We start from the raw sequence: 24,604 nt of genomic DNA, 5'->3' as shown, positions 1-24,604 counted from the left end.
CTATGGGCTGATAAAGGCTGCTGACTTGGCCCCTTCCAACTGAAGTGGCCACACTGATACCAAGTCTCTCTCTCCGTGGAGGGAAAGGGCTCATTTTTCACAGCCTGACAGGCTTTTATGCCAACTACATGCAAAACATGGGGTCCTGCCACTGATCTGACATGGATCTGATGTACTCTCTCACTAACCTTCTTAAAAGCACCTTTTTTCCAGACAGGAAAAATAAAAAATGTTGGAAACCAAGACAATAGGCAGATCTAGCTGCTAATAAATGTGTTTATTTACACAACATGTTTTGAGCAATGCTGCCCTTTATCAAGTCCAATATGTAGAAAATAATCATAACATTCTGTTTTGTAGGTTACAGTTTTGACAGCAGCACTGAGCGCTAACACCAGCCAAATTGTGGTCATGTCAGCTGGTGTAATGATTTGAAAAGGCAATAAATTACTGTTGCTGCTTGGTAAAAACATAACAATGTGTGTGTAATGTTTGATCCATGCAGCTAAAGAGCTGCATGGATCAAACAACTAGATAGCTGGGTGTACATTGATGCAGGCAAGATTCTCATTGACAAGTTCCCTTGCATTAAAATAGAGATGATGTAACCCAACATAAAACTCTCCTATAGCACTCCAAAGCCAGTGTCCTCAAACTTAATAATAGATGCAAGTGGATTTTCCAGTGCTACTATCTAATTGGGAAATTAATATGAAATTTGTCTCGCTGAAGAGTAGATGTTATTTAAGCATTATAGTGAGAAGTGCAAAAAAACAAGGGGCAAAGCATTATGTTTTATGCTCATTTGCAGGCTGCCCCTCAATGTGCTCCATGGATGAAGGTCTTTGCTCTCTAGAACGATGTTCAGTGGCCCACCAACACTGCGCCTTGCACCTCACACCAGATTTTTATACTGGAGCTAGGTACAGAGTGTAGCGATACCCCAGACACAAATGCTGTGTAAATAGGTGTAATTTTGTGCCCATGTGGGCACTAGTACTGCTCATACTTGCTACATTCCAACTCCCCCCATACTGGTATACATATTATCAGGGTTTAAAGCAAACTCAAAACTGTAGTCCAGCAGTGTCAAAGAAGGATCTTAAAGCAACAACATTAAAAGTTTAAACTTTTTCTTAATTCTGATGATTCACCGCTCAACTACAGCTCAAAGGATGCCACTTCACTTGATAATATGTTGGACAATTCTGAAAGTATTATTAGCCACTGAGTAACAACGACGTGAGGCTGGTGCATTATACAGAAATTGGCATCTGTGTTTTTAGCATAGTGTGCTTGGAGGGGAATTTATAAAGCACTATGTGTTAATGAGGCATTACATGCAAGGGTGGAGTTATATTCATTGCAATTGAAGCCCAGAAGCTTTGGGGGCACCCAAGAGTTAAGTTTCAGTGGGTTTAATGGACTGAGGAGGACCTATGGTCCAAATCATTGGACAGGAATCCTGCACTTTTGTAAACCTAAAATTCCTAGCACCCCCTCTGCTGTTGTCTGGATGCTGGGACTAATTAGACAAGAATTTGGTGGCAGGCCACCATCAGCAGGGTACAGTGAGGAGTCGGTCTTATGGTGAAGACGCACAGAGCTACTTTTTCATGGCTACTGAGCTCCAGAAAATACCCTGCCATAGTCTATACTGAGAATTGCCTCTGCTAAAACACACATAGAGACAATTGTCAGTAAATGATCAGCACTGTCTATATTAGTAGCCAGGACAAGTAGCTGCTACTAGTAGCTCTGTGTGTCTTCACCCTTAAGGCCATGACACACAGATTAGTTGTGCCGCGACAAATCTCCATTGTCACGGGCGACTAATCTCCCTGCAATGCCATCCCACCGGCTAGATTGTAAATGCCTTCAGAGGCAACTTTGGCATATCGCGGTGCCGCGTATGCCATCCCACCGGCTATCTACATTCTAGCCGGTGGGATGGCATTGCGGGGAGACTAGTCTCCCGTGACAACAGAGATTTGTCGCGGCGCGACTAATCTCCCCGTGTCACGGCCCTAATGGCAGAGGGAGGACTTCAAACACACCAAGATTTAATTTGCAGGCCCACAATAGAGGGGTAGGGCTTTAACTACAGAGGAAGCTGTCCTCGCTTCCTGCACGTTCCCAGGTAACACACGAGCAGGCGGGCAGAAAGGGATGTGTGGTTGGGCCCCTCTTAAGATTTTTATGTGGGAGGGCCTGGCACCACATATGTACACCACTGGGGCTGTAATTAGAACCTCTGCTAACCCCTTAATGTCACTGATTGGTACATGTTCAGGACAGTGCAATTAGTGCCAATTATAGATGAGAGAGTTACTTCGTCCTCTCCTTTGGCTCTGCCTGAACTGGAGGTAATTCTTTTATATAAAATACTTTCTCTAAATAGGCATATACTGTATATATAAATATGGTTGTGTCTGCATGGAGTGGGGAACAGATAGACAATTTAGTTGGACTATTTTTTTTCTTTGGGGCCCCATTCTACTCAGATGACAGTTCCACCAATAAGGGGCCCATGTAGGCAGTGGTCTTTAATAGCTTGGGGGGGGGGGGCAGGTGTTGTCTGAACCAGCATTGCCATGAATAGCAAAAGACATCCAGAAACTACTTTTAAAATAGATTACTTTAACAAATAACTATAAAGGAAATGTGTAAATATTATATATTGCAAAATGAAACATTTGCTGTTTTATGCAAAATTATATACAGTATTTTGCTTTACAGCTTTTTCAACTTGAAACCTTAACAAATGTAAAATAATCACCTTTTGGGATTTAAGGTCTGCAACATGAAGAAGATGCTTTTATTTACACAGTTACGGCAGTAGAGGGCGCGCAAGAGTTAGACGCGTTCTCCTGTACGCGATGAGGTTTGGACTGTTCTTGTCCCCGTATACAGCGCAGGCTTGTGGAAGCTCGGAATCAAGATGGCTGCTGTTACCTTCTGCCGGGTGACCGGAGCCCGAGCAATGTCACGTAAGTCAAGTGAACCAGTGGGCCACCAGACTGGGGTCTGGGAGTTGTTGTGTAAATGCCAGTTTGGATCAGGCAGGGGATATATCTGTGATGCCGTACATACATAATAATGTGTATCTTTGCACCGACCTGCCGCTTGGGGCTCTGGTTTCAATTGATTAGACTTTATCAAGCTTACATGTTTTAATGGGACCCCAAGTTTGAGAAACTCTGCCCTGTATGCAGCGTCAGTTCTACAGGTATATAGGCAAGGCTGCTTAGGAGGGGGCGGGAGGTCATATGAACCACGGAGTGAAATGTGTTATTGCCAGTCATTAGATATTGTTATTATTATACTAATAAGGGATGTCAAGTGACCAATTTCTGTTTTTAACTTTAGTTCTATGTTTAGGGCTTGCTTTTCTATGCACTACCAACTCTTCTGTCCAATGTCATTGGGAGGGAAACTAGTCCAAAGCTCGCCATACACTGGCTGACAAGCTGCTGACTTGGCTCCTCCAGACTCGGCTGGCAGCTTATGGGCCCTATATATGAATATCTCAGGTGGTTCTGCACAACTGATATCTGGCCAATGATTGTCCAACTGTCCTATGGGCAGGTCTGAAAATCCCATTGATGGGGTTATTATTAAATGGGTCTCCGTGGTCCTGCTTTATTATCTGATTGTTGGCTCCTAGCCATCTTGTAGGTGCCCAAATCAGGCAGAGATATAAAGGAGATTTTGTTATTAGCGATGCGCTGGCCAGCTGGGTTTGTCCAACCAATTTCCTCCAGATGCATGTCGCACGTGTGTGGCAGGCCTTATTCGCAATCAGCCCAGCCACTCTCTGACCTCCACACGCTGTCCCAGCCCACTAATGAGTGCTACTTATATAACCATGCTTTCCCTGTACCTTCCAGTGATTTCATTGATGGGTACAGTGCAGTGTAGGCCAACCCGTGTATCACTGCTCACCATGTATGGCCAGCTTAAGGAACACACAAGATAAACCAAAACAGCACTGGTTCCAAAAGTAATTTGAGTTTATATAAAATAGGCTGGGGGCAATGTTGGACCTGATTACCAGCGTGTAGATAAAGCTCCCCTTTAAAATGACTTTCTGCTTCTATGTAAGCTACAACACTCATAACAAAGGCTGATGGAAGTGGTTGGTTTATACAGGGGTTCAACCTCAGCTTCACAAAAATGGTCACTGTAAACATAGGTCAAACAAGATAAATAGCTATACTAATCCCCAGGTGTTTGGTGACTGCAAATGGGACATCAGGAATCACAGAATTGAAAAGGTACAATTTTAGAGACCAGCAAATAATTTACCAGAAAGGAGGGGAATGGGAAAAATTCATCAAAAAAAATGTCTCATGGCTAAGTCACCGTTCTCCTACTTTAAATATTCTCTTTATTTTTCTAGGTCCCCAGATCACATCCGTGGCGACGTGTCTCCCCATTGTCCTGCAGCAGAGGAAAGTGCACCATGCTGTTATTCCACACGGGAAACCTGGTCGTTCTGCTGTGAGCGGAGTTGTTGCTACAGTTTTTGGAGCATCGGGCTTTCTTGGCCGATATGTTGTCAACAGACTGGGTAACGCAACAGTAGTTTTAGCCTACAAACCCTACATTATATTATGTACAATAGCCTTCGCACAAAAGGTGTAACAAAAAGAGACACTGTTTTGTCCAGAGATGCAATCATATCCCAATCGATTGATCAAAAATTCATTAATTAACAGACAGTTTGATGAGAACATGCATGTGGCCATAGTCAGACCTTAAGTTAGGGGGAGTTCTCTAGCAGTCCATTGGTTTAGCCCATTGACTGAACTGTTGAATTGGACCATCTGGTCATCAAAGTATGTGGCTACATAATGTGGTCAGTCTGTTAGAATGGCAGAAAGTAATTCTGAGATTTCTAGTAACAACTAAGTGAAGTTTGGTGGTCAGTGCAAAAATGTGTCTCTTTAATAAAAGGTGTAAAACTTGCAACAGGTCTAATTACCTATAGCAGCCAATCTGCAGGTAACACTTACTGGCCAAACAAACATCTTATTGGTTACTATAACTTTGGGATTTTATTTATTGCATAAGGGGGTAAGTATTCAACTGGAAGGTGTGTAGTGTAATTGAAAGGATATTCTGATGAAACATGCTTCTCTCTCAAGACTTATTGCAAAATTCAAATTAAAAACGGTCTTGAACTGACATCTAACCCTACACCTTGTATGTCATACCTGTTTTTAGATGATAGTAAGCTCTATTGAGCCGGTGCCCTCTTTACCTTGTTTTGTGGTCAATACTTGTAAATAATCTGCATATTTTCATATTTTTAATTTATTATCTGTTATTATACATCATTATGTAAGTGATTATACATCATTTTCTGCCCCAATGGAGCTTACAGTCTAAGGTCCATATCAATTAACCTGTCTGTATGCTTTTTGGGGAGTGTGGGAGGAAAATGATGTTCTCTTTGCAGACTGGAACTGGAATCAAGCGCAGGAGCCCAGCTTTAAAGGGAAGACATTATACCCACTGAGCCACTGTGCTGTTTCATGTGTAAACCCTTTTGTACAGTGCTGTTACACATTGTAATACAGTATAAATTGTATTGAAAAATGCATTATGAAATACACCATTTGGACACAGCTGGACCATATTATTTCATTAATCTAGCTTGGTACATCTTATAGGTATTTAAGTAAGTCATATCTAACCTAGGGATCCCTAACATTTTTCCACTTATGTAAACTCACTAAAAAGATCAACACCTCATTTATTTAGAACAGAAAGAATTGTTTATTAATTAAAAACATCATTTTTGTTCCAATTCTAGGGCGCATTGGTTCTCAGGTTATTATACCCTATCGTTGTGATCCGTATGACATCATGTACCTTCGGCCAATGGGAGATCTGGGACAGTTAATATTTATGGTAGGTATTTCCTCTATTAAGTACCTGAAAATGCACTGTTGAGTTCGCACATCACTGCTGAAAGGAGCAAGTGGGGCATTAGCTTTGTGCACTCATTAATACATACATTTTACATCAGTATACATCAGTATATTATTTTGGGCCCATACTTGGTTAAGAGTCGCCAAGTCTGCAGCGAATACAGGCATCTTAATTATTTAAACCAGATATCAAACCTGTTAAAACATAGCAGCTGGGGTGAGAAGAGAGATCTGGAGTCCCAAAATTGTACATGGACAAAAAAGGTCCATGTATATTTAAATATCTTTCTAAAGGGACTGTCTGTTTCAGGAGGTGCCACAGCCCAGTGGCACTGCAAAACTAACAATCTCTAAACTGTCCTGTGGCTGCTCTTCAGTCATCCCCTTTTTTGCCCACTGCATTCAGGACTGGTGTTAAAGCGGTTTATCCTCCAACATATCTAACTAGGCACCCGGTTAACTTGTAAGTGGCCATACACTGGCTCGACCACCTTCCATTGTTCTGTTCATCTAAGGCAGTGGTCCCCAACCAATGGCTCGTGAGCAACATGTTGCTCCCCAACCCCTTGGATGTTGCTCTCGGTGCCCCCAAACCATGGAGTTATCTTTAAATTCCTGACTTGGTGGCACGTTTTGGTTGAATAAAAACAAGATTTGCTACCAAATAAAGCCCCCTGTAAGCTGATAGTGTGCATATAGGCCGCCTAATAGCCAATCTTAGCCCTTATTTGGCACCTCCATGAACTTTTATGATGCTCATGTTGCTCTCCAAGTCTTTTTACATTTGACTGTGGCTCACAAGTAAGAAAGGTTGGGGACCCCTGATCTAAGGTGACAGCCCAAACAATCAGAACTGCAAGATTTAACAGGGCTTTTGAGCTTCTCTTCCTCATCTACTGATGCACCATGCATCAGCAAAAGAAATTTTCAGACATATTATCTGTGACTCATTTGCATGATGGGCTGTTTAATCCCAATTGTGAGCTGAAATACATACCCAGAAGGTTAGACAGTATGGTCAGAGTTGCCCAATCAAATACTGGCACACATGGTCAGGGCTTTTTGTTTATACAATAGTAGGTATCTTTACTGGGGGAGCATGTTACTCTGAACCGTGTATGGGGGCACTTAAGATATTTTAGGATCACAGTATCATCCCGATAAGAATATTAATTTGGCTAATGACTACCTTTGGCACATATGTATTATAATTGGCGAACATAAATCTACCAAAGCAATTTAATCCATGGTTTATGTATATTATTATTCAAGAGCAATAAAATGAATGCCCCACAGATTAAATTACACAACAGTAATATTTTGTAGATTTGTGAATAATGTTTTTGGGATTTGAATGCAAAACTTATAATGCTCAGAAATTAATATGTTTGATTTCTCTTTTAATTTCAGGACTGGGATTCAAAGGACAAAGACACCATAAGAAAAGCCTTGCAAAACTCCAACGTTGTCATTAACTTAATCGGAAAAGAGTGGGAAACAAAGTAAGCTGTTAATTGTTGTGACTCCACGCAACTGTACTGTTCAATCCCAACCATATGTTTAGCATGGAACTTTCCACCAAGCAATGTGTCATGCTCTGAAGTCAACTGTGTGCCTGACAGGCTGCACGTGATCTCCCATAAAGAGTCCTTGCTTGTGAATAATGTGTCAGATAAATAATCTAAGTATTCTATTTATAGAATTAACTCCAAGAAATCAATCAGGCTTTAAAGTGAAACTAAAGGTTTGTCAAAATTATATTTGTATAGAAAGTGCTCCTCTACAAATTTTTGGCTAAAATTTTTTAATGATCCATTTTTTTGTGGGAAAAAAAGGTTTTCAAATCTGCCACTGGGCTCAGAATGCTCTATCTCTATCAACTGAAAAGTTGCTAAAAGTGGACTTATAAGCATGCGAAACATTAGCTTAAAGGTAAACTTGCTGGAGGAAGGCGTAAAATTCAAAAATTGTAATTCAAACACTCAAGACCAACTGAAAAGTTGCTAAAAGTGGACTTATAGCATGCTAAACATTAGCTTAAAGGTAAACTAGCTGTTTAGTTTTATTAACAGTCTTCCCCATTAAGAATATTACAGCATTATGTGTTGTAGGCAGGGTTTGTTTTATCCCTACAGGCCTTGTGAGAAATGCAGTTGCTATCCTTGTGCTTTGCCTTTATACAGTCAGGTTTGAGACTGGTAAATACTTTTAGTGTAGCAGAGTAGAAGGACCTGGCAACTATACATCCTCAGGTGGCAATAAAACTAAGTGTAAGTAAAACAGAAAACAAAATTTGTGTTGAAATATGGAGAGTAATGCTGGCACACTGCCAATGTTGGTTGTGTAGAAGAGTAATGCCGGCACACTGCCACTATTGGTTGTGTAGAAGAGTAATGCCGGCACACTGCCACTATTGGTTGTGTAGAAGAGTAATGCCGGCACACTTGCCAGTATTGGTTGTGTAGGCTAGTAAAGCCGGCACACTGCCATTATTGGTTGTGAAGGAGAGTAAAGCCGGCACACTGCCACTATTGGTTGTGTAGAAGAGTAAAGAGTCACTAACTGGACAGCATCTTGAAATAAATGGATCTCCCTGTGTATGCCCACATTAAGATTAGTTAGGGTTGAGGTAGCAGGCTGCAGTTATGTAGCAATGCAGTGGAGCTGAGATTGAGTAGTTCATATAATGAATAAATAGAAGAATCAAAGCAAAAAGTTCAGGTAAAGACTGGGTCCAAATGGGAGAATGTCAGGCTCACTGTGTTGCTTACCTGATAGGCCACATTGCCATCTCATCCCATTAGACAGACAGCAGAAAGTGAAGAGGACGTGCTGCTATTCTTCATTTCTGCATGGCCAACCAATAAAAAGGTCACAGGATTCTCTTTCTAAATGGCTCTCCCACTTTTTATAAATTCCCAAATGGTCGAGCAGTATGGTTGAAATTGGCCAAACTGCCCACCCATTCTATAGTGGAACTGAAGTGATTTGAAATCACTTGGGTAAGCACTGTTTCTCCAGCTTATGATTTTCTTTTTTTGCCTGTGAAAATCTATTTATAAAATATATCCACCTGTAATTTATAGGCAGCCTTAGATAAATACATTGATACCTACTGTCATTTTCATATAAAGAGCTGATTAGTCAGCAGAAGGCAGTAAAGTGAATACAATTATATATGTTTATATATATGCCAATCAAGGCAGCCTGGTCTTCATTAGGATTAGTAGGGCTTACTGACTACATTTTTTTTTTTTTTGCCTTCACTTGTCTTTTGTATTCATTGGGTATGAACATGTTTCCCTTTTGTTACTTTAAGGAATTTTAGTTATGAAGATGTTTTCGTGAATATTCCGAGAGATCTTGCACTCCTAGCAAGGGAGGCTGGAGTAGAGAAATTTATCCACATGTCCCATCTTAACGCTGACCTGAAAAGCCCGTCAAAGTATTTGAGGAATAAGGTAAGAAGCAAAGTAGGGGAGACACTGGGGGACACTATGATATATTTGTTAGGGGAAGTTCTCCTAGTTGTGCTGATGCTTTTAGTGACAGTTTGGGGAGCAAATTTTGGAGGCCCGGGCTTTTCCTGTTTGTTCTGTCGCTGTGTGCTTGTTGCTGGTTCATCTTTAAATGCTTATTGGGGTATATCTCTGTTATAGAACAAAGCAAGCCTTCTGTGTTGCACAATCATTAATTAGGGCTCTGGCACACGGGGAGATTAGTTGCCCGCGACAAATCTCCCTTGTCACAGCCGACTAATCTCCCCGAACTACCATCCCACCGGCGAAAATGTAAGTCGCCGGTGGAATGGCACTTTCATCGATTTGCCGAAATCGCCTGCGCAGCGTGTGCCATCCCACCAGCAACTTACATTTTAGATTTGTCGCGGGCGACTAATCTCCCCGTGTGCCAGAGCCCTTAGAGCTGATCAATGTTTTGCTGATTCACTCAGGCTGTTGGAGAGGATGCTGTTAGGGAGGCTTTCCCAGACGCAATCATCATGAAGCCTTCAGAAATATACGGCAGGGAGGACAGATTCTTCAATCATTATGCAAGTAAGAATTTGGGTAGCTACCAGTGCTTAGAAGGTCTCTTTGCCTTTTGCATTTTTACTTGACAATAAATCTAAAAAAATAAAGTGTGTTTAGTATGCTCAAAGTATAGTTTATAGCTCACTTGGATATGCTTTGATGCTGCCCTGAATTATCTTCCAAGCCTGTTTTTTTAACTGTTTTGATGCTGTCCCTGTACGAAACGTTTAGATGGTGAATCTAAGACCATATTGGTTGGAGACCCTGTGTGCACATGTTAGAAATGCATGCCAACACCTCACAGATCTGATGACCTGATTATTTGGATTATTGCCATTTACCTGAACAAGTGTAATTATATTGCCAACCTGGCACATCATTCTGCATTGCATTGGCTCAAGTGTAGGTGACCAGATCACTTGAAAATTCAGGGACATATCTAATAAATGCATGTTACAGGCATTTACATTTAATTGCAATCAGTATAGCCCTTTAAATTGAATTTTCTAGACATGGCCCTGAATTTTTAAGTGATCTGGTCACCCTACTCAAATGGCTATATTGCACTAATATCTGGCCCATTGTTCCATAGGACACAGATATTCCTCTCCTCTGCCTTTGCATCCTCGGTTATGGCAGATAAAATGCTAACTGACACACTAAGTTATGACTCCAGCAGAGTCACATGAAAGATGCCATCTGTGTACATAAATTCTCACAACATTCAAATGGGGGTAGTACAGATGCTTATCTTTTAGATTGAAATCATTTCTGTTCTTGTTTTATGCTTTGCTTGTGCATTGAAACGAAGAAAATGATGCGTCTGCAAATCACTTCTAGCTGTTTTCAATAGAACAAATCATTAGAATTGATAAGTCCTTCTGCGGATATTGTATGCTTTTCAGTTCTTGGCCTGGTTTAGGCTGATGCCACACCAGGCGTAGGGCTGATTTTTTCGGCAAGCGTAAAAACGCTTGCCGAAAATTCAGCCCTACGCCTGCTACTTGTGCCTGCACCCAAATGAATGGAATACGCTCGGGTGCAGGCACATGTAGCTGATATACGCACGAAAACGCGAGAGAATGCAAAGTCTCGCGTTTTCGTGCGTATATCGGCTACATGTGCCTGCACCTGAGCGTATCCCATTCATTCGGGTGCAGGCACAAGTAGCAGGCGTAGGGCTGAATTTTCGGCAAGCGTTTTTACGCTTGCCGAAAAAATCAGCCCTACGCCTGGTGTGGCATCAGCCTTATCATTCTTACAGTTGCAACTAATGCAGAACATCTCTCTGGCAAACACATGTAACCAATTACAAGGTTACATTTTGTGCTGCAGCCCTATAAATTATTTTTGCCATTCAGTCTGCATCACTGCTGACATTTGAATGAAAATTTAACAGACCCGAAGAGATGCATATTTATATAAAGATTTGGAATAGTTGTACAAGATATCAATATATCTATCTATATATCTATATACAGTGTATATAAAAAGTCTACAAACCCTTGGTAAAATGTCAGGTTCCTGTGCTGTACTAAAATGAGACAAAGATTAAATCATTTCAGAACTTTTTCCAAAAAAACTAAAATAATGTGCTTGCATAAGTGTGCACACCCTAACTAATACTTTGTTGAAGCATCTTTTGATTTTATTACAGCACTCAGTCTTTTTGGGTATGAGTCTATCAGCATGGCAAATTTTGACTTTGCAAGATTTGTCCACTCTTCTTTGCAGAAACACTCCATATCTGTCAGATTGCGAGGGCATCTCCTGTGCACAGCCCTCTTCAGGTCACCCCACAGATTTTCAATCGGATTCAGGTCTGGGCTGGGCCATTCCAAACCTTTAATCTTCTTCAGGTGAAGCCATTCCTTTGTTGATTTGGATGTATGCTTTGGGTCGTTGTCATGCTGAAAGATGAAGTTCCTCCTCATGTTAAGCTTTCTAGCAGAAGCCTGAAGGTTTTGTGCCAATATTGACTGGTATTTGGAACTGTTCATAATTCCCTCTATCTTAACTAAGGCCCTAGTTCCAGCTGAAGAAAAACAGCCCCAAAGCATGATGCTGCCACCACCATGCTTCACTCTGGGTATGGTGTTCTTTTGGTATTGTTTATGCACCAAACATATTTTTTGGAATTATGGCCAAAAAGTTCAACCTTGGTTTCATCAGACCATAACACCTTTTCCCACATGCTTTTGGGAGACTTCAGATGTGTTTTTGCAAAATGTAGCCTGGCTTGGATGTTTTTCTTCGTAAGAAAAGGCTTTCGTCTTGCCACTCTACCCCTTAGCCCAGACATATGAAGAATACGAGAGATTGTTGTCACATGTGCCACACAGCCAGTACTTGCCAGATATTAATGCAGCTCCTTTAATGTTGCTGTAGGCCTCTTGGTAGCCTCCCTGACCAGTTTTCTTCTTGTCTTTTCATCAAGTTTGGAGGGACGTCCAGTTCTTGGTAATGTCACTGTTGTGCCATATTTCCTCCACTTGATGATGACTGTCTTCACTGTGTTCCATGGTATATCTAATGCCTTGGAAATTCTTTTGTACCCTTCTCCTGACTGATATCTTTTAACAATGAGATCCCTCTGATGCTTTGGAAGCTCTTTGTGGACCATGGCTTTTGCTGTGGGGTTTGACTAAAAATTTTTTTAGGAAAGACCAACTAGAGCAGCTGAACTTTATTTGGGGTTAATCAAAGGCACTTTAAATGATGGCAGGTGTATGCTGACTCCTATTTAACATGATTTTGAATGTGAAATTCTGAACACAGCTACATCCCCAGTTAGAAGAGGGTGTGCACACTTCTGCAACTACATTATTTTAGTTTTTTTTTTGTTTTCTTCCCTCCACCCAAAAGATTTCAGTTTGTTTTTCAATTGAGTGGTACAGTTTATAGGCCACATTAACCTTTTTAGTGCCATAGGACGTAGATTCTACGTCCTAGGTACCAAGGGACCAAAGTGCCATAGAACATAGAATCTACGTCCTACAGCACTAACGGGTTTACAAGCGCTGCGCTCGCTTTTAAAGCAGCGCAGCGCTTGTAAAGCCTGCACAACCCCCTAGGCAACGAGCAAGAAAGGACATACTCACCGATCCGGGTCCCCCAGCGCCGCCGATCCGGGTCCTCAGCCAATGACAGCAGTGGACACGCATTGATGACGTGTCCACTGCTGTCCCTTTAATTGTCGCCGCCCCCGCCGTCGCCTCTTCACTCCTGCTGCCACGTGAGACTGCTGGAGCCCCCCTGCTGCCTTCCTGCCAGATTGGTCGCCCTGATCGCCTGCCTGCATTGTGTAAGCTGAACTACAACTCTCTAACCACTGTTTATTTTGCTTATTTCTATCTCAACTGTCTAAAATGTTTTTTTTTTTTTTTTCCATTTCTTCTTCTATCTTTGTCATTATTACACTTTTACACACATACACACTTATTTACAACTTTCCCAAGCACACACAGACACTTACACACACACTTACACTTACACTTTTTTTTTTTTTTTTTCTTTCTTTCTTTCTTTTCTTTTCTTTCTTTGCTTTCTCTGGCAGTCTTTTTTTTTTACTAAAACTTTATTTCTGATCTTGCTCTATAATTATCTGATTTATTTGGTTGCATTTTAGTGTTTTTTTTGCATTTTCATAATTGATTTCTGTTTTTGAATTATTCTATTGCACTATAACTTTTGTATTGCTATTGGGTGCTGAATTTGCAGTGACATTGGTGGATCCAGGGCTCTGACCACCGATTTCATTGCAATAATTGTTCTTCTGTTGGTTTGAGTGGTTTTTATTTGAATTTACTGATTTTATGGTGTTTTATCTTTGCATTGTTCTTTATTGTGTATTTAGTGCCCCAAAAAGGTTGCTTTTGCAGTGACATTGGTGGATCCAGGGCTCTGACCACCGATTTCATTGCAATTATTGTTCTTTGATTGCTTTTAGTGGTTTTATTCCATTTTAACTTCATTTGATTTCAGTTGTTCTAGAAAGGTCCAGAGGTGCTAAGATTGTTCTGGTAGTTTCTATTGCCAAGGGTTAGGCTGATGCCACACATGGCGTAGGGCTGATTTTTTCAGCAAGTGGAAAAACGCTTGCCGAAAATTCAGCCCTACGCCTGCTACTTGTGCCTGCACCCGAATGAATGGAATACGCTCGGGTGCAGGCACATGTAGCCGATATACGCATGAAAACGCGAGACTTTGCATTCTCACGCTTTTTCATGCGTATATCGGCTACATGTGCCTGCACCCGAGCGTATTCCATTCATTCGGGTGCAGGCAAAAAAAAAAGGGGTGCATAGAGTGCAGCCCCAATATTATGCATTTTCAGGTTTGGCGGCCATGTACTTATGTGCACCCATACATATGGGGTATCGTTTTATTCAGGGGAACTTGCAGATTTATGGTTAGTAAGTTTTTGGTAGTTGCCATGGAGATTTTGGGGAGAAATCTAGGTTTGTATCTGGTTTTTCCTTGATTTCTGACCAAAGCGTGACTTCTGCAAGGGACTGCGGCCACAATTTTCCATGTAGAAAGAGAAGAGTGGTGTCTTTGAATAGCTGAAGCTGTGCACTTTTCATAAATATATAGTTTGCGGGGGTTATTTCACAGGTAGGGGGGTGTTTAGACTAAATAACTGCAGGTAGAGCACATAGAGCACAGACCCCCCTTATGCATTGCCCCTGTTTGGGGGCATTTGGTGGCCACGTTTTTATGTGCACCCATACATATGGGGTATCGTTTTATTCAGGGGAACTTGCAAATTGAGGTTTAGTTAGTTTTTGGTAGTTGCCATGGAGATTTTGGGGAGAAATCTAGGTTTGTATCTGGTTTTTCCTTGATTTCTGACCAATGCGCTGACTTCTGCAAGGGACTGCGGCCACAATTTTCCATGTAGAAAGAGAAGAGTGGTGTCTCTGAATAGCTGAAGGTGTGCACTTTTTGTAAATATATAGATTGTGGGGGTTATTTCACAGGTAGGGGGGGTTAACACTGAAAAACTGCAGGTAGAGCAAAGCCCCCCCTTATGCATTGCCCCTGTTTGGGGGCATTTGGTGGCCACGTCTTTATGTGCACCCATACATATGGGGTATCGTTTTATTCAGGGGAACTTGCAAATTGAGGTTTAGTAAGTTTTTGGTAGTTGCCATGGAGATTTTGGGGAGAAATCTAGGTTTTTTTATCTGGTTTTTCCTTGATTTCTGACCAAAATCTAGGTTTGTATCTGGTTTTTCCTTGATTTCTGACCAAAGCGCTGACTTCTGCAAGGGACTGCGGCCACAATTTTCCATGTAGAAAGAGAAGAGTGGTGTCTCTGAATAGCTGAAGGTGTGCACTTTTTGGAAATATATAGTTTGCGGGGGTTATTTCACAGGTATGGGGGTGTTTAGACTAAATAACTGCAGGTAGAGCAAAGCCCCCCGTTATGCATTGCCCCTGTTAGGGGGCATTTGGTGGCCACGTCTTTATGTGCACCCATACATATGGGGTATCGTTTTATTCAGGGGAACTTGCAAATTGAGGTTTAGTAAGTTTTTGGTAGTTGCCATGGAGATTTTGGGGAGAAATCTAGGTTTTTTATCTGGTTTTTCCTTGATTTCTGACCAAAATCTATGTTTGTATCTGGTTTTTCCTTGATTTCTGACCAATGCGCTGACTTCTGCAAGGGACTGCGGCCACAATTTTCCATGTAGAAAGAGAAGAGTGGTGTCTCTGAATAGCTGAAGGTGTGCACTTTTCGTAAATATATAGATTGTGGGGGTTATTTCACAGGTAGGGGGGGTTAACACTGAAAAACTGCAGGTAGTGCACATAGAGCGCAGCCCCCAAAATTTCAACTGAAATTGCCCTTATGCATTGCCCCTGTTTTGGGGCATTTGGTGGCCACGTCTTTATGTGCACCCATACATATGGGGTATCGTTTTATTCAGGGGAACTTGCAGATTAATGGTTAGTAAGTTTTTGGTAGTTGCCATGGAGATTTTGGGGAGAAATCTAGGTTTGTATCTGGTTTTTCCTTGATTTCTGACCAAAGCGCTGACTTCTGCAAGGGACTGTGGCCACAATTTTCCATGTAGAAAGAGAAGAGTGGTGTCTCTGAATAGCTGAAGGTGTGCACTTTTCAGAAATATATAGTTTGTGGGGGTTATTTTACAGGTAGGGGGGGTTAACACTGAAAAACTGCAGGAAGTGCACATAGAGCGCAGCCCCCAAAATTTCAACTGAAATTGCCCTTATGCATTGCCCCTGTTTTGGGGCATTTGGTGGCCACGTCTTTATGTGTACCCATACATATGGGGTATCGTTTTATTCAGGGGAACTTGCAGATTGATGTTTAGTAAGTTTTTGGTAGTTGCCATGGAGATTTTGGGGAGAAATCTAGGTTTGTGTCTGTTTTTTCCTTGATTTCTGACCAATGCGCTGACTTCTGCAAGGGACTGCGGCCACAATTTTCCATGTAGAAAGAGGAGAGTGGTGTCTCTGAATAGCTGAAGGTTTGCACTTTTCAGAAATATATAGTTTGTGGGGGTTATTTTACAGTTAGGGGGGGTTAACACTGAAAACCTGCAGGAAGTGCACATAGAGCGCAGCCCCCAAAATATCAACTGAAATTGCCCTTATGCATTGCCCCTGTTTTGGGGCATTTGGTGGCCACGTCTTTATGTGTACCCATACATATGGGGTATCGTTTTATTCAGGGGAACTTGCAGATTGATGTTTAGTAAGTTTTTGGTGGTTGCCATGGAGATTTTGGGGAGAAATCTAGGTTTTTTATCAGTTTTTTCCTCGATTTCTGACCAAAGCGCTGACTTCTGCAAGGGACTGCGGCCACAATTTTCTATGTAGAAAGAGAAGAGTGGTGTCTCTGAATAGCTGAAGGTGTGCACTTTTCAGAAATATATAGTTTGTGGGGGTTATTTCACAAGTAGGGGGGGTTAGCACTGAAAAACTGCAGGTAGTGCACATAGAGCACAGCACCCACATTTTTAGCTGTAATTGCCCTTGTGCATTGCCCCTGCTTTGGAGTGTTTGGTGCCCATGTATTTATGTGTACCCATACATATGGGGCATCATTTTATTCAGTAGAAATTTGTCTTTCAAATTTGCCTTTGTTAGAAAATTTTTATGAGATTTTTTTTTGTCAAATCCACATTTGATCATGCGTCCAAGTTTACGTTTTAGAAAAAAAAAAAAAATGTCAAAAAAACTTCCAAATTTCACAATGCACTGACAAAAGGTATTTGGCTTTTGAGTGAAAACTACATTGCACCTAGAAACCTGAAGGTCTGTAGTTTCTAAAGATACCAAACATGAGGGGATATTTTAGATTTACATATAAGTTATGCTGCATCAACTGTTACAAGCGCCTTTCCGCTTTGTTCTGGTGTGATATTGTACAAAGTATTTCTTTAGTTTGGGGGTTACTTCTGGACAGGAACTGTGGGGTACCACCACATATTTGGTATCGTTGGACTTGGGAGTATCAGAGCTTTTACAAACAACAAAAAAAAGTGTGTAAAATTAACTTTTCTATGGAAAAAAAACTCAAAATATACAGAAATTTTTCATAATTTTTTTTTTTTTTTACATAATTCACCCAAAATACACATCATATCTCCAGAAAAGTTATAAAATTTGGTATGTATGTCGAAGCCCAATTAGTGACGAAAAAACCGATATATAATTTCCCTAGTTTCATGGAGGTTTTCCTACCAAAAAACATTGTTAAAGCGAATGAGTACAAAATGCTTAAAAAACGTCTGGCACTGGGGGGAACCGAAATGACGAATTCGGCTGGCACTTAAAGGGTTAAAGGTGGAAAAAGTTCTGAAATGATGTATCTTTGTCTCATTTTTGTACAGCACATGAACCTGACATTTTTATATCCACTGTATGTATTATAGGATGAGTAAATGTAACTCACAAACAAGTGAACACCTATTGTTATCCATTTCTGAGATCTCTGTGTAATCAAATTGAAGAAGGTGGTTAGACCCAGTAGTAATGAAAAACATTAAAATATTTACAACACAAATACAATAACATCAGCCAAATAATTGGAGAAATCACCTATCCTGTTCTCAGTCCATTCTCCTCCTTGGCTTTTTGACCATTCACTTGTACTTTATGGCCCCAATAATATAGTAAAACAGAAAGATTGAAAAGACACACATCTATCTAGTTCAATCTTTTATGTCTATATAAAACCTGCCTGTTAGTTTAACTAGAGGAAGACAAAAAAAAACAGCTCTGGAGCCTCTCCAATTTGCCACAGAGGGGAAAAAAATTGTTTAGATGCTAATTTACTCTAGTGCTCTATTTATTTCTTGAGTTTGCCCTTACTAGACCAATACACGCTATTTATTGATTAGTTGCTATACAGATCTAGAGCAAATGCGCAACAAATGAACCATAAATACAGTGGTTTTGTGTGTATACTGTGCAACAGAGAGCATGACTGGCAGCATTTCAGATCCTATGATCTACAACAGGTTAACAGTCAGGTGCCAGTGAGTTTGCATAAGACTGTCCTGTTGTATACTGGATGACATTGGTTTTTTTTTTCTTGCAGACATGCGATGGTTTGGTGGAGTGCCTCTCATCGCCTTTGGAAAGAAGTCCGTTAAACAGCCAGTTTATGTAAGTATTTATTTTTAAGATCTATTTTCATTTCAGGGTTTTACAGGGCACTGAGGGTGCCTGGTGTTGGGCAAGGTTGAAGGGGCAGTTCTAGAGCACAATAGGCCTGTCTATCAAGTCAACCCTTCCAAGTAAACCCAGCACACACAAACCTATACTGTACTCGCATACATAAACCATATATACCAATATCAATACTAACTGTAGATTTTAGTATCACAATAGCCTTGCATTTTATGCTTGTTCGAGTTCAAATTTGTCTCTGGATACCGCCATCTTTGACCCTATATCCAGTGTCATTAGGCGACTCTCCCATGTAACATGTTACAAAAGTATCAGACTGACAACTGGGTTTTGGGAAAGATGAGAAAGCTTGTGGTAAGAAGACACTAAACAATCCTGTGGGAAACATGAGAAACAGATTCAGTCAGTGGTTCCAAACGAAGCAGACAAAGCAATAGATTCTTATCAAAAACCTGGATAAAACTTCATTTTATTTCTCATGAAAACATATTCAAATAACCTTTTTATTATTTAGTGAAAATGAGACAATGTGAAGGGGGGAAAGAGTTTTTTTTATGGAAGAAAACATACTGGTAAATCAGAATGAACATATACGGCAGTTGGGAAGATTCTACAGGAACACCCCATGTTCTTAAACTTACAGTATAAAATAATTTCAGGTGGTCGATGTGGCCAAGGCAATTCTAAATGCTATCCATGATCCTGAATCTAAAGGAAAAACATATGCTTTGGTCGGGTGAGTTACAGTACATTTTTGGTTTTTCTTATCACACATTTAGCTGGAATGCTTATTTGTTTGATAGGTCTCTTACTATGGCTAATAATGCCATACTAAGTTACACTGCAGGCTTGCTGCGTCCCCTAGGGCTCATTTATGAATGGTAGGAAAGAGTAAAATGTGCAAAAAAAAAAAATGCAAGCAACCATATTTTTTTACTTTTCACCTGCCCTGCGCCCATAGGCACAAGGACTTGAACTTTTTACATGAATACAGTTCTACCTGCATTTGGTAGTACTGTATTTATGAGAGGTGGGCTGGGAGGGGGCACATAGGGTTCCCCTGTCACACCTGCATTTAGACAAACAATTAGACAATGGTGGAGGCAGGGTGCAAATGAGCCCTGTGATCACTTCCTTCCCTATAGCAGCTTATTAAAAGAAATAATCTGCCCATGCTGTAAAATAGAAGTAACCTTATATTTCTATCAACAGCATTTAATCACCTGGCCTTTCATAGGGAGTACATTATGCTCAAAATCTCTTGTAGGACCACATCCAGACTGGAGGGCCTCAAGCTTGAACAAGCCTGTCAATAATACTAAACACTTCTGCAATATATGGAGAGTTTAAACTGGGTGCAGAAGAGAAACAGGCATTTCACAAAGAAAATTTATACAAAGGAAAGCTGCCACCATTTGTTTGGTTCTTGGTGGTCTGCTACTCTATACTGCATTAATGTATACTGCTCTTCTTAATGAAGAGTAGGTGGAGGGAGGCCAAAAGCAGCTGACGGAATACATGGGCACAGCATATTCATTTGACTTTCAGCTAGAGATTGCTAAAATAAAGCCAATAGACGCAAGCAAATAAAAGCTCATTAGAAGGCCATTATACTGAACATTTATGGATTTAGGATACATATGTTTGGGCTAAGCTACACATGGGTTCTCCAGTATTTCAGGTATGAGACAATCATTCTGCCATTTGCTGTGTACTTAGGCTGTTTCTCTACATGCCCATTAGTGCAATCTGCATGACGGTCCCATGAAACAGAAATATGTTTTAATAATTTGTAGTAATTATATTGAAACGATCTCTTAAGCACTAGAGTTCTAATTCGCTGACCTCTGCTTCACACTTAAATTTGTAGCCAAGGTTAGATGCTAAAACAAATACCAAAATGTACCCTTTCTTTAGTTTTTATGTGCTCTCTTATGGTGCTACTGGCTTTTATCTTTGTGCTTTGTTTGCAGTCCTAACCGCTACCTTCTCCATGATCTGGTAGAGTACATCTTTGCCGTTACCCATAGACCTTTTGTCCCTTATCCAATACCTCGTCCACTTTACCGGTAAGTTTAAATGTCTTCCTGGATACAAGTAAAGAAGTCATGTTGCATCATACCCCATGGGGCATTCCTGCTATTTACTTATGGGATGGACACCATGCCGTTAAGGAACTTCCACTAGGAGGCAGCAATGAAATAAAGCTCCTCTTGTTTGTCCTTGTACTAAGCCCTTGCAGCCTTCCCAAGCTTTGTATTGCTTTTTGTATGTGTCCTGCTGCAAGGAGAATACTTGGGAAGGCCTTTAAGGACTATAACGAAATATAAATAGTGTAGGTGTTGTAGAAAATTAAGCTTCTTAAAGGGATGGTTCACTTTTAAATTAACTTTTAGTAGGATGTAGACAGTGGTAATCTGAGATGCTGAGTAATCCATTTTAGCTCTATCTTAATTATATAGCTTTTTGTTTAGCATCTCTCCAGTTTGGAATTACAGCAGCAATTTGGTTGCTAGTATGTATGCATATTTGTATTTATATAGTGCTACATGTGTATGCCGCGCTGTACAGCAGAACAGTAAATTAATAAACAAACAGGAGGTCATTACAAAAATAGATAAATACAGACAACAATAATGAATACAATAGTCTATTTACTCTAGCAACCAGGCAAGGATTTGAACTAGAGGCCTGAAAAGCCAAGTAATTAGAAATAACAATAAGATTTTAACCTCACAGAGCAATAACTTTTCTGCTGGCTTGGTCAGTGACCCCTAACTGGAAGATAGAAAGAAACCAAAGAGGTAAGCAGAGCTATAAAAAATGAAGACCAATCTAAAAGTTGCTACATTAAGAACAGGACATTCTATAGCATAATAAAAATTAACTTAAATGTGAACCACTTCTTTAAGAATCCATCTACCAAATATGTCTTCTGTTTCCAAACATAAAATAGGGTTCCCAGAACAAGTCCTCTGGGTAAATAAGGGAGGGGGTTAAGCTGACAGTAGCCCTTTGGTGGAACAGAAACCAGACTACAACTGTTTAACATAGAGGGTGGGGGATTCTACTGTCCTTGTATATTTTCCATTGCAGAGCTGTACAGGGGTTAAAGTGGAACTGTTGCATTTATAAAGCTAAAACCCAAAAAGACTAAAATCAATAGGCTTATTCGGTCATATATTATATCTACTCTGTAGGGCTGGTGTACATCATCATCAATTATTTATATAGTGCCAGCAAATTACACAGTGCTTTACATTAATTTATAACACGGGGATCTAACAATAGTTTGATCAACAAGAGTTTACAGAGTAACAATAGTGTATTTCTGTGTGATTAGCCTAAATACAGCAATATTATTTGTACCTTTCTCCAACACCTAGCTTAATTTCAAGATTCTTTGAGATCAATCCCTTTGAACCATGGACAACGCGGGACAAGGTTGATCGCGTAAGTACAAGAGGACAATGGAAGCAACATCCATTTTCTCTCTCTCTCTCTCTCTCTCTCTCTCTATAAATAAAGCCAGGACACCTGACCATGCAAACAGACATTTCCAAACTGTATAAGCATATTTATGTGGGGGGCCTATAAAATGATTGATTTGGCTGATCCGCCTGTGGTGCAATCTCACCAAACCACATTCTGCTGAATGTATTCAGACTGTGGGGTGATCCACTTGTGCTGGTGCATTTTTATTAACCTTGTGCGTTTTTTTTTTCCCCATCATTATCAACACCATATCCTCCAAATGAGATCAATACCAGACTAAGGTGGTACGGTCTCCCTGAAAAATTTTACGTACTCCTCTGCAGAGATGAAAAATTTGAGACTGTGCTGTGTAACTGGGTGGCTTTTTAAATGCTTGATATCCTTAAACTGGCAAGAATTAATTCTAGGAGAAATAATTTCTCCTAGAATTTTTGTGTTTTAAAAAGGGATATATATCCACAGAATAAATATTAACATTTATTAAAAACAATTGTTTTTTGTTTTCATAATGTAACCAGTTTTAGCATGTTTACAGCATGAATAACAGGAGCTCCCTTTGCTGTTTGGTCTGAGAAAAACCGCAAAAGAATCTCATCTCCTATAACACTGACATAATAGAACTGAGCAAAAGACCCTTACTGCATGAGTAAATGATGTTTTTGCCATGCTACCAGATCTGTGTCCAAACAAAACAACAGGGGGTGCTCCTGTTCCACATTCATGACTTGAGCTGTGTAAAAGCCGGGTAAAAACTATTAAGACCTATTGGGTTTTTAATACTCCTTCATAGTTCCACACTACGGATAAGAAGTTCCCAGACCTTCCTGGACTGGAGGATCTTGGCATCGTTCCAACATCTGTGGAGCAAAAGGGGATAGAGGTGCTGCGCCGCCACCGCAGATACCGCTGGCTGGAGGCTGATCTGGATGAAGCCAAACCTGCAAACACAGTAAACCATTAGCAAGTAACTGAAAATACAAAGCACCTCTTAATCTGTGAGCTTGTTCTGCTGTTTCTCGAGAGGTTGAGCAGACTGATTACACCGTTTGTGTACATAAATAAAGTAATCTTATATGATCTGTCCTACTTTCATTTATTTAGGTAGAAGAGATATTATTAGCCACAAACAATCCTGTAAAGGTGTAAGTCTATTCATCAGCTAAATAAAATATATGCCTCTGTATTGGCAGACATCATGACGGAACATGCTTGCTGTTTTCTGACTTGTCCCTAGCACTCAAGGGTAATGGTACGTGCTATTTCCAGCTCAGAATAGCCATTGACTTATATGGCAATTACCTGACTCGTGAGTGTACTGGCAAGGTCTAGGCGATTACCATTCAGGTCACCGGAGAAGCAATGCTGGGAGTGATTTTCCTCCCACCGAGCTCAAATCATGCAGGTTGCAAAAGTGACAATAGCACTGTGTACTATTGCACTAAAGCAATGGTTTCCAAACTGTGGAGCTTGCATTCATGTGGGGACCTGGAGCTGTGGCTGGGAAAGGGTTAGCTTCAAGGCCAGTTAAGGTGAGATTTCTTCTACATGATACACCAGAAATTCCGTCTTTGACATCCACTGGGGAGAGATTTGGGTTGAAAATTTATTTTTCTGCTCTTTGGAATCATAGTTAAAGGGTCAATAATTATTTTAAGAACCATTCTTTATCTTAAAGGAATAAATCTCCCATTGCTTTGAGTGTGCCACCATGTCCCTGCCCATATCTAACCCTGATATTCTCATTTCAGTTGCGACATTGAATTCAATTGGTCACCCCAGTCGCATGTTCCTCTAAAACAGTGGTTCTCAACCTTCCTAAAGCCGCGACCCTTTAATACAGTTCCGCATGTTGTGGTGACCCCCAACCATAGAATTATTCCCAAGACCATTGCAAATATGTGTTTTCCGATGGTCTAAGGCGACCCCTGTGAAAGGGTCATTCGATCCCCAAAGGGGTCCCGACCCACAGGTTGAGAACCGCTGCTCTAAAACACAAGGGCACTTTCCTAACGTGTTAAATGACAGAGTCACAGGCTGTAAGTTTAGCAGCAGAACTATCCAGTCTTGTGAATAAATGTTCCTTAGAATGATCCAACTTACTGACACATAATAGCAGTGTGTAATATAACATGAATTATTGCTTAGTGCTAGCCTTTGCATTTTCTCTTGGGGATGTGAAACAGGCTTTGTCCCCTTTAATACTTAAGTTACAGTTTCAAAGATCCGAAGAAGCTCTTTCCAGATGGCCAGCTGGCCAACTTCCGCAGGTCCTTTGCCAACTCTGCTACTATTCTTTTCAGGGTGGAACATTCAGATCCGGTGAGACAAGCTAATGCATTCCGCCAGTCCGGGCCTTCTTTGTGTTCTTCTTTTTCTGTCCCTGAGGTAATTTAAGCGATTAAAAATGATGGCTCAGACCGGGTCCAACATATTTATATTATTTACTCGAGTATCATCTTCAAAGATTAC

The 24,604-nt window shown here is 40.6% G+C and overlaps 1 protein-coding gene across 1 annotated transcript; it reads left to right on the top strand.

Annotated features, from left to right (window-relative positions):
• Nucleotides 1–2,930: 2,930 nt before the first annotated feature.
• On the top strand, nt 2,931–23,212 carry ndufa9 (NADH:ubiquinone oxidoreductase subunit A9). The gene is made up of 11 exons (NM_001011432.1): nt 2,931–2,990; nt 4,403–4,573; nt 5,822–5,919; nt 7,350–7,441; nt 9,259–9,400; nt 9,892–9,994; nt 18,549–18,616; nt 19,300–19,376; nt 20,614–20,709; nt 22,027–22,093; nt 22,926–23,212. Exons 1-11 carry the CDS (start codon nt 2,942–2,944, stop codon nt 23,094–23,096), a joined length of 1,134 nt encoding a protein of 377 aa, NP_001011432.1. The 5' UTR covers nt 2,931–2,941; the 3' UTR covers nt 23,097–23,212.
• Nucleotides 23,213–24,604: the final 1,392 nt, after the last annotated feature.

This window comes from Xenopus tropicalis, chromosome 3 (assembly GCF_000004195.4).
Source record: "Xenopus tropicalis strain Nigerian chromosome 3, UCB_Xtro_10.0, whole genome shotgun sequence".
NCBI lineage: Eukaryota > Metazoa > Chordata > Amphibia > Anura > Pipidae > Xenopus > Xenopus tropicalis.
The sequence above is the reverse complement of the archived record's forward strand: the minus strand, read 5'-3'. Positions and strand labels throughout refer to the sequence as shown.

Bases quoted from the DNA above. Each gene is read 5' to 3' on its own strand.
- ndufa9 (NM_001011432.1), top strand. From the start codon at position 2,942: ATGGCTGCTGTTACCTTCTGCCGGGTGACCGGAGCCCGAGCAATGTCA. The intron at 9,401-9,891 runs GTAAGAAGCAAA...TGATTCACTCAG, and splicing joins CAAAGTATTTGAGGAATAAG to GCTGTTGGAGAGGATGCTGT. The intron at 20,710-22,026 runs GTAAGTTTAAAT...TCCAACACCTAG, and splicing joins ATACCTCGTCCACTTTACCG to CTTAATTTCAAGATTCTTTG.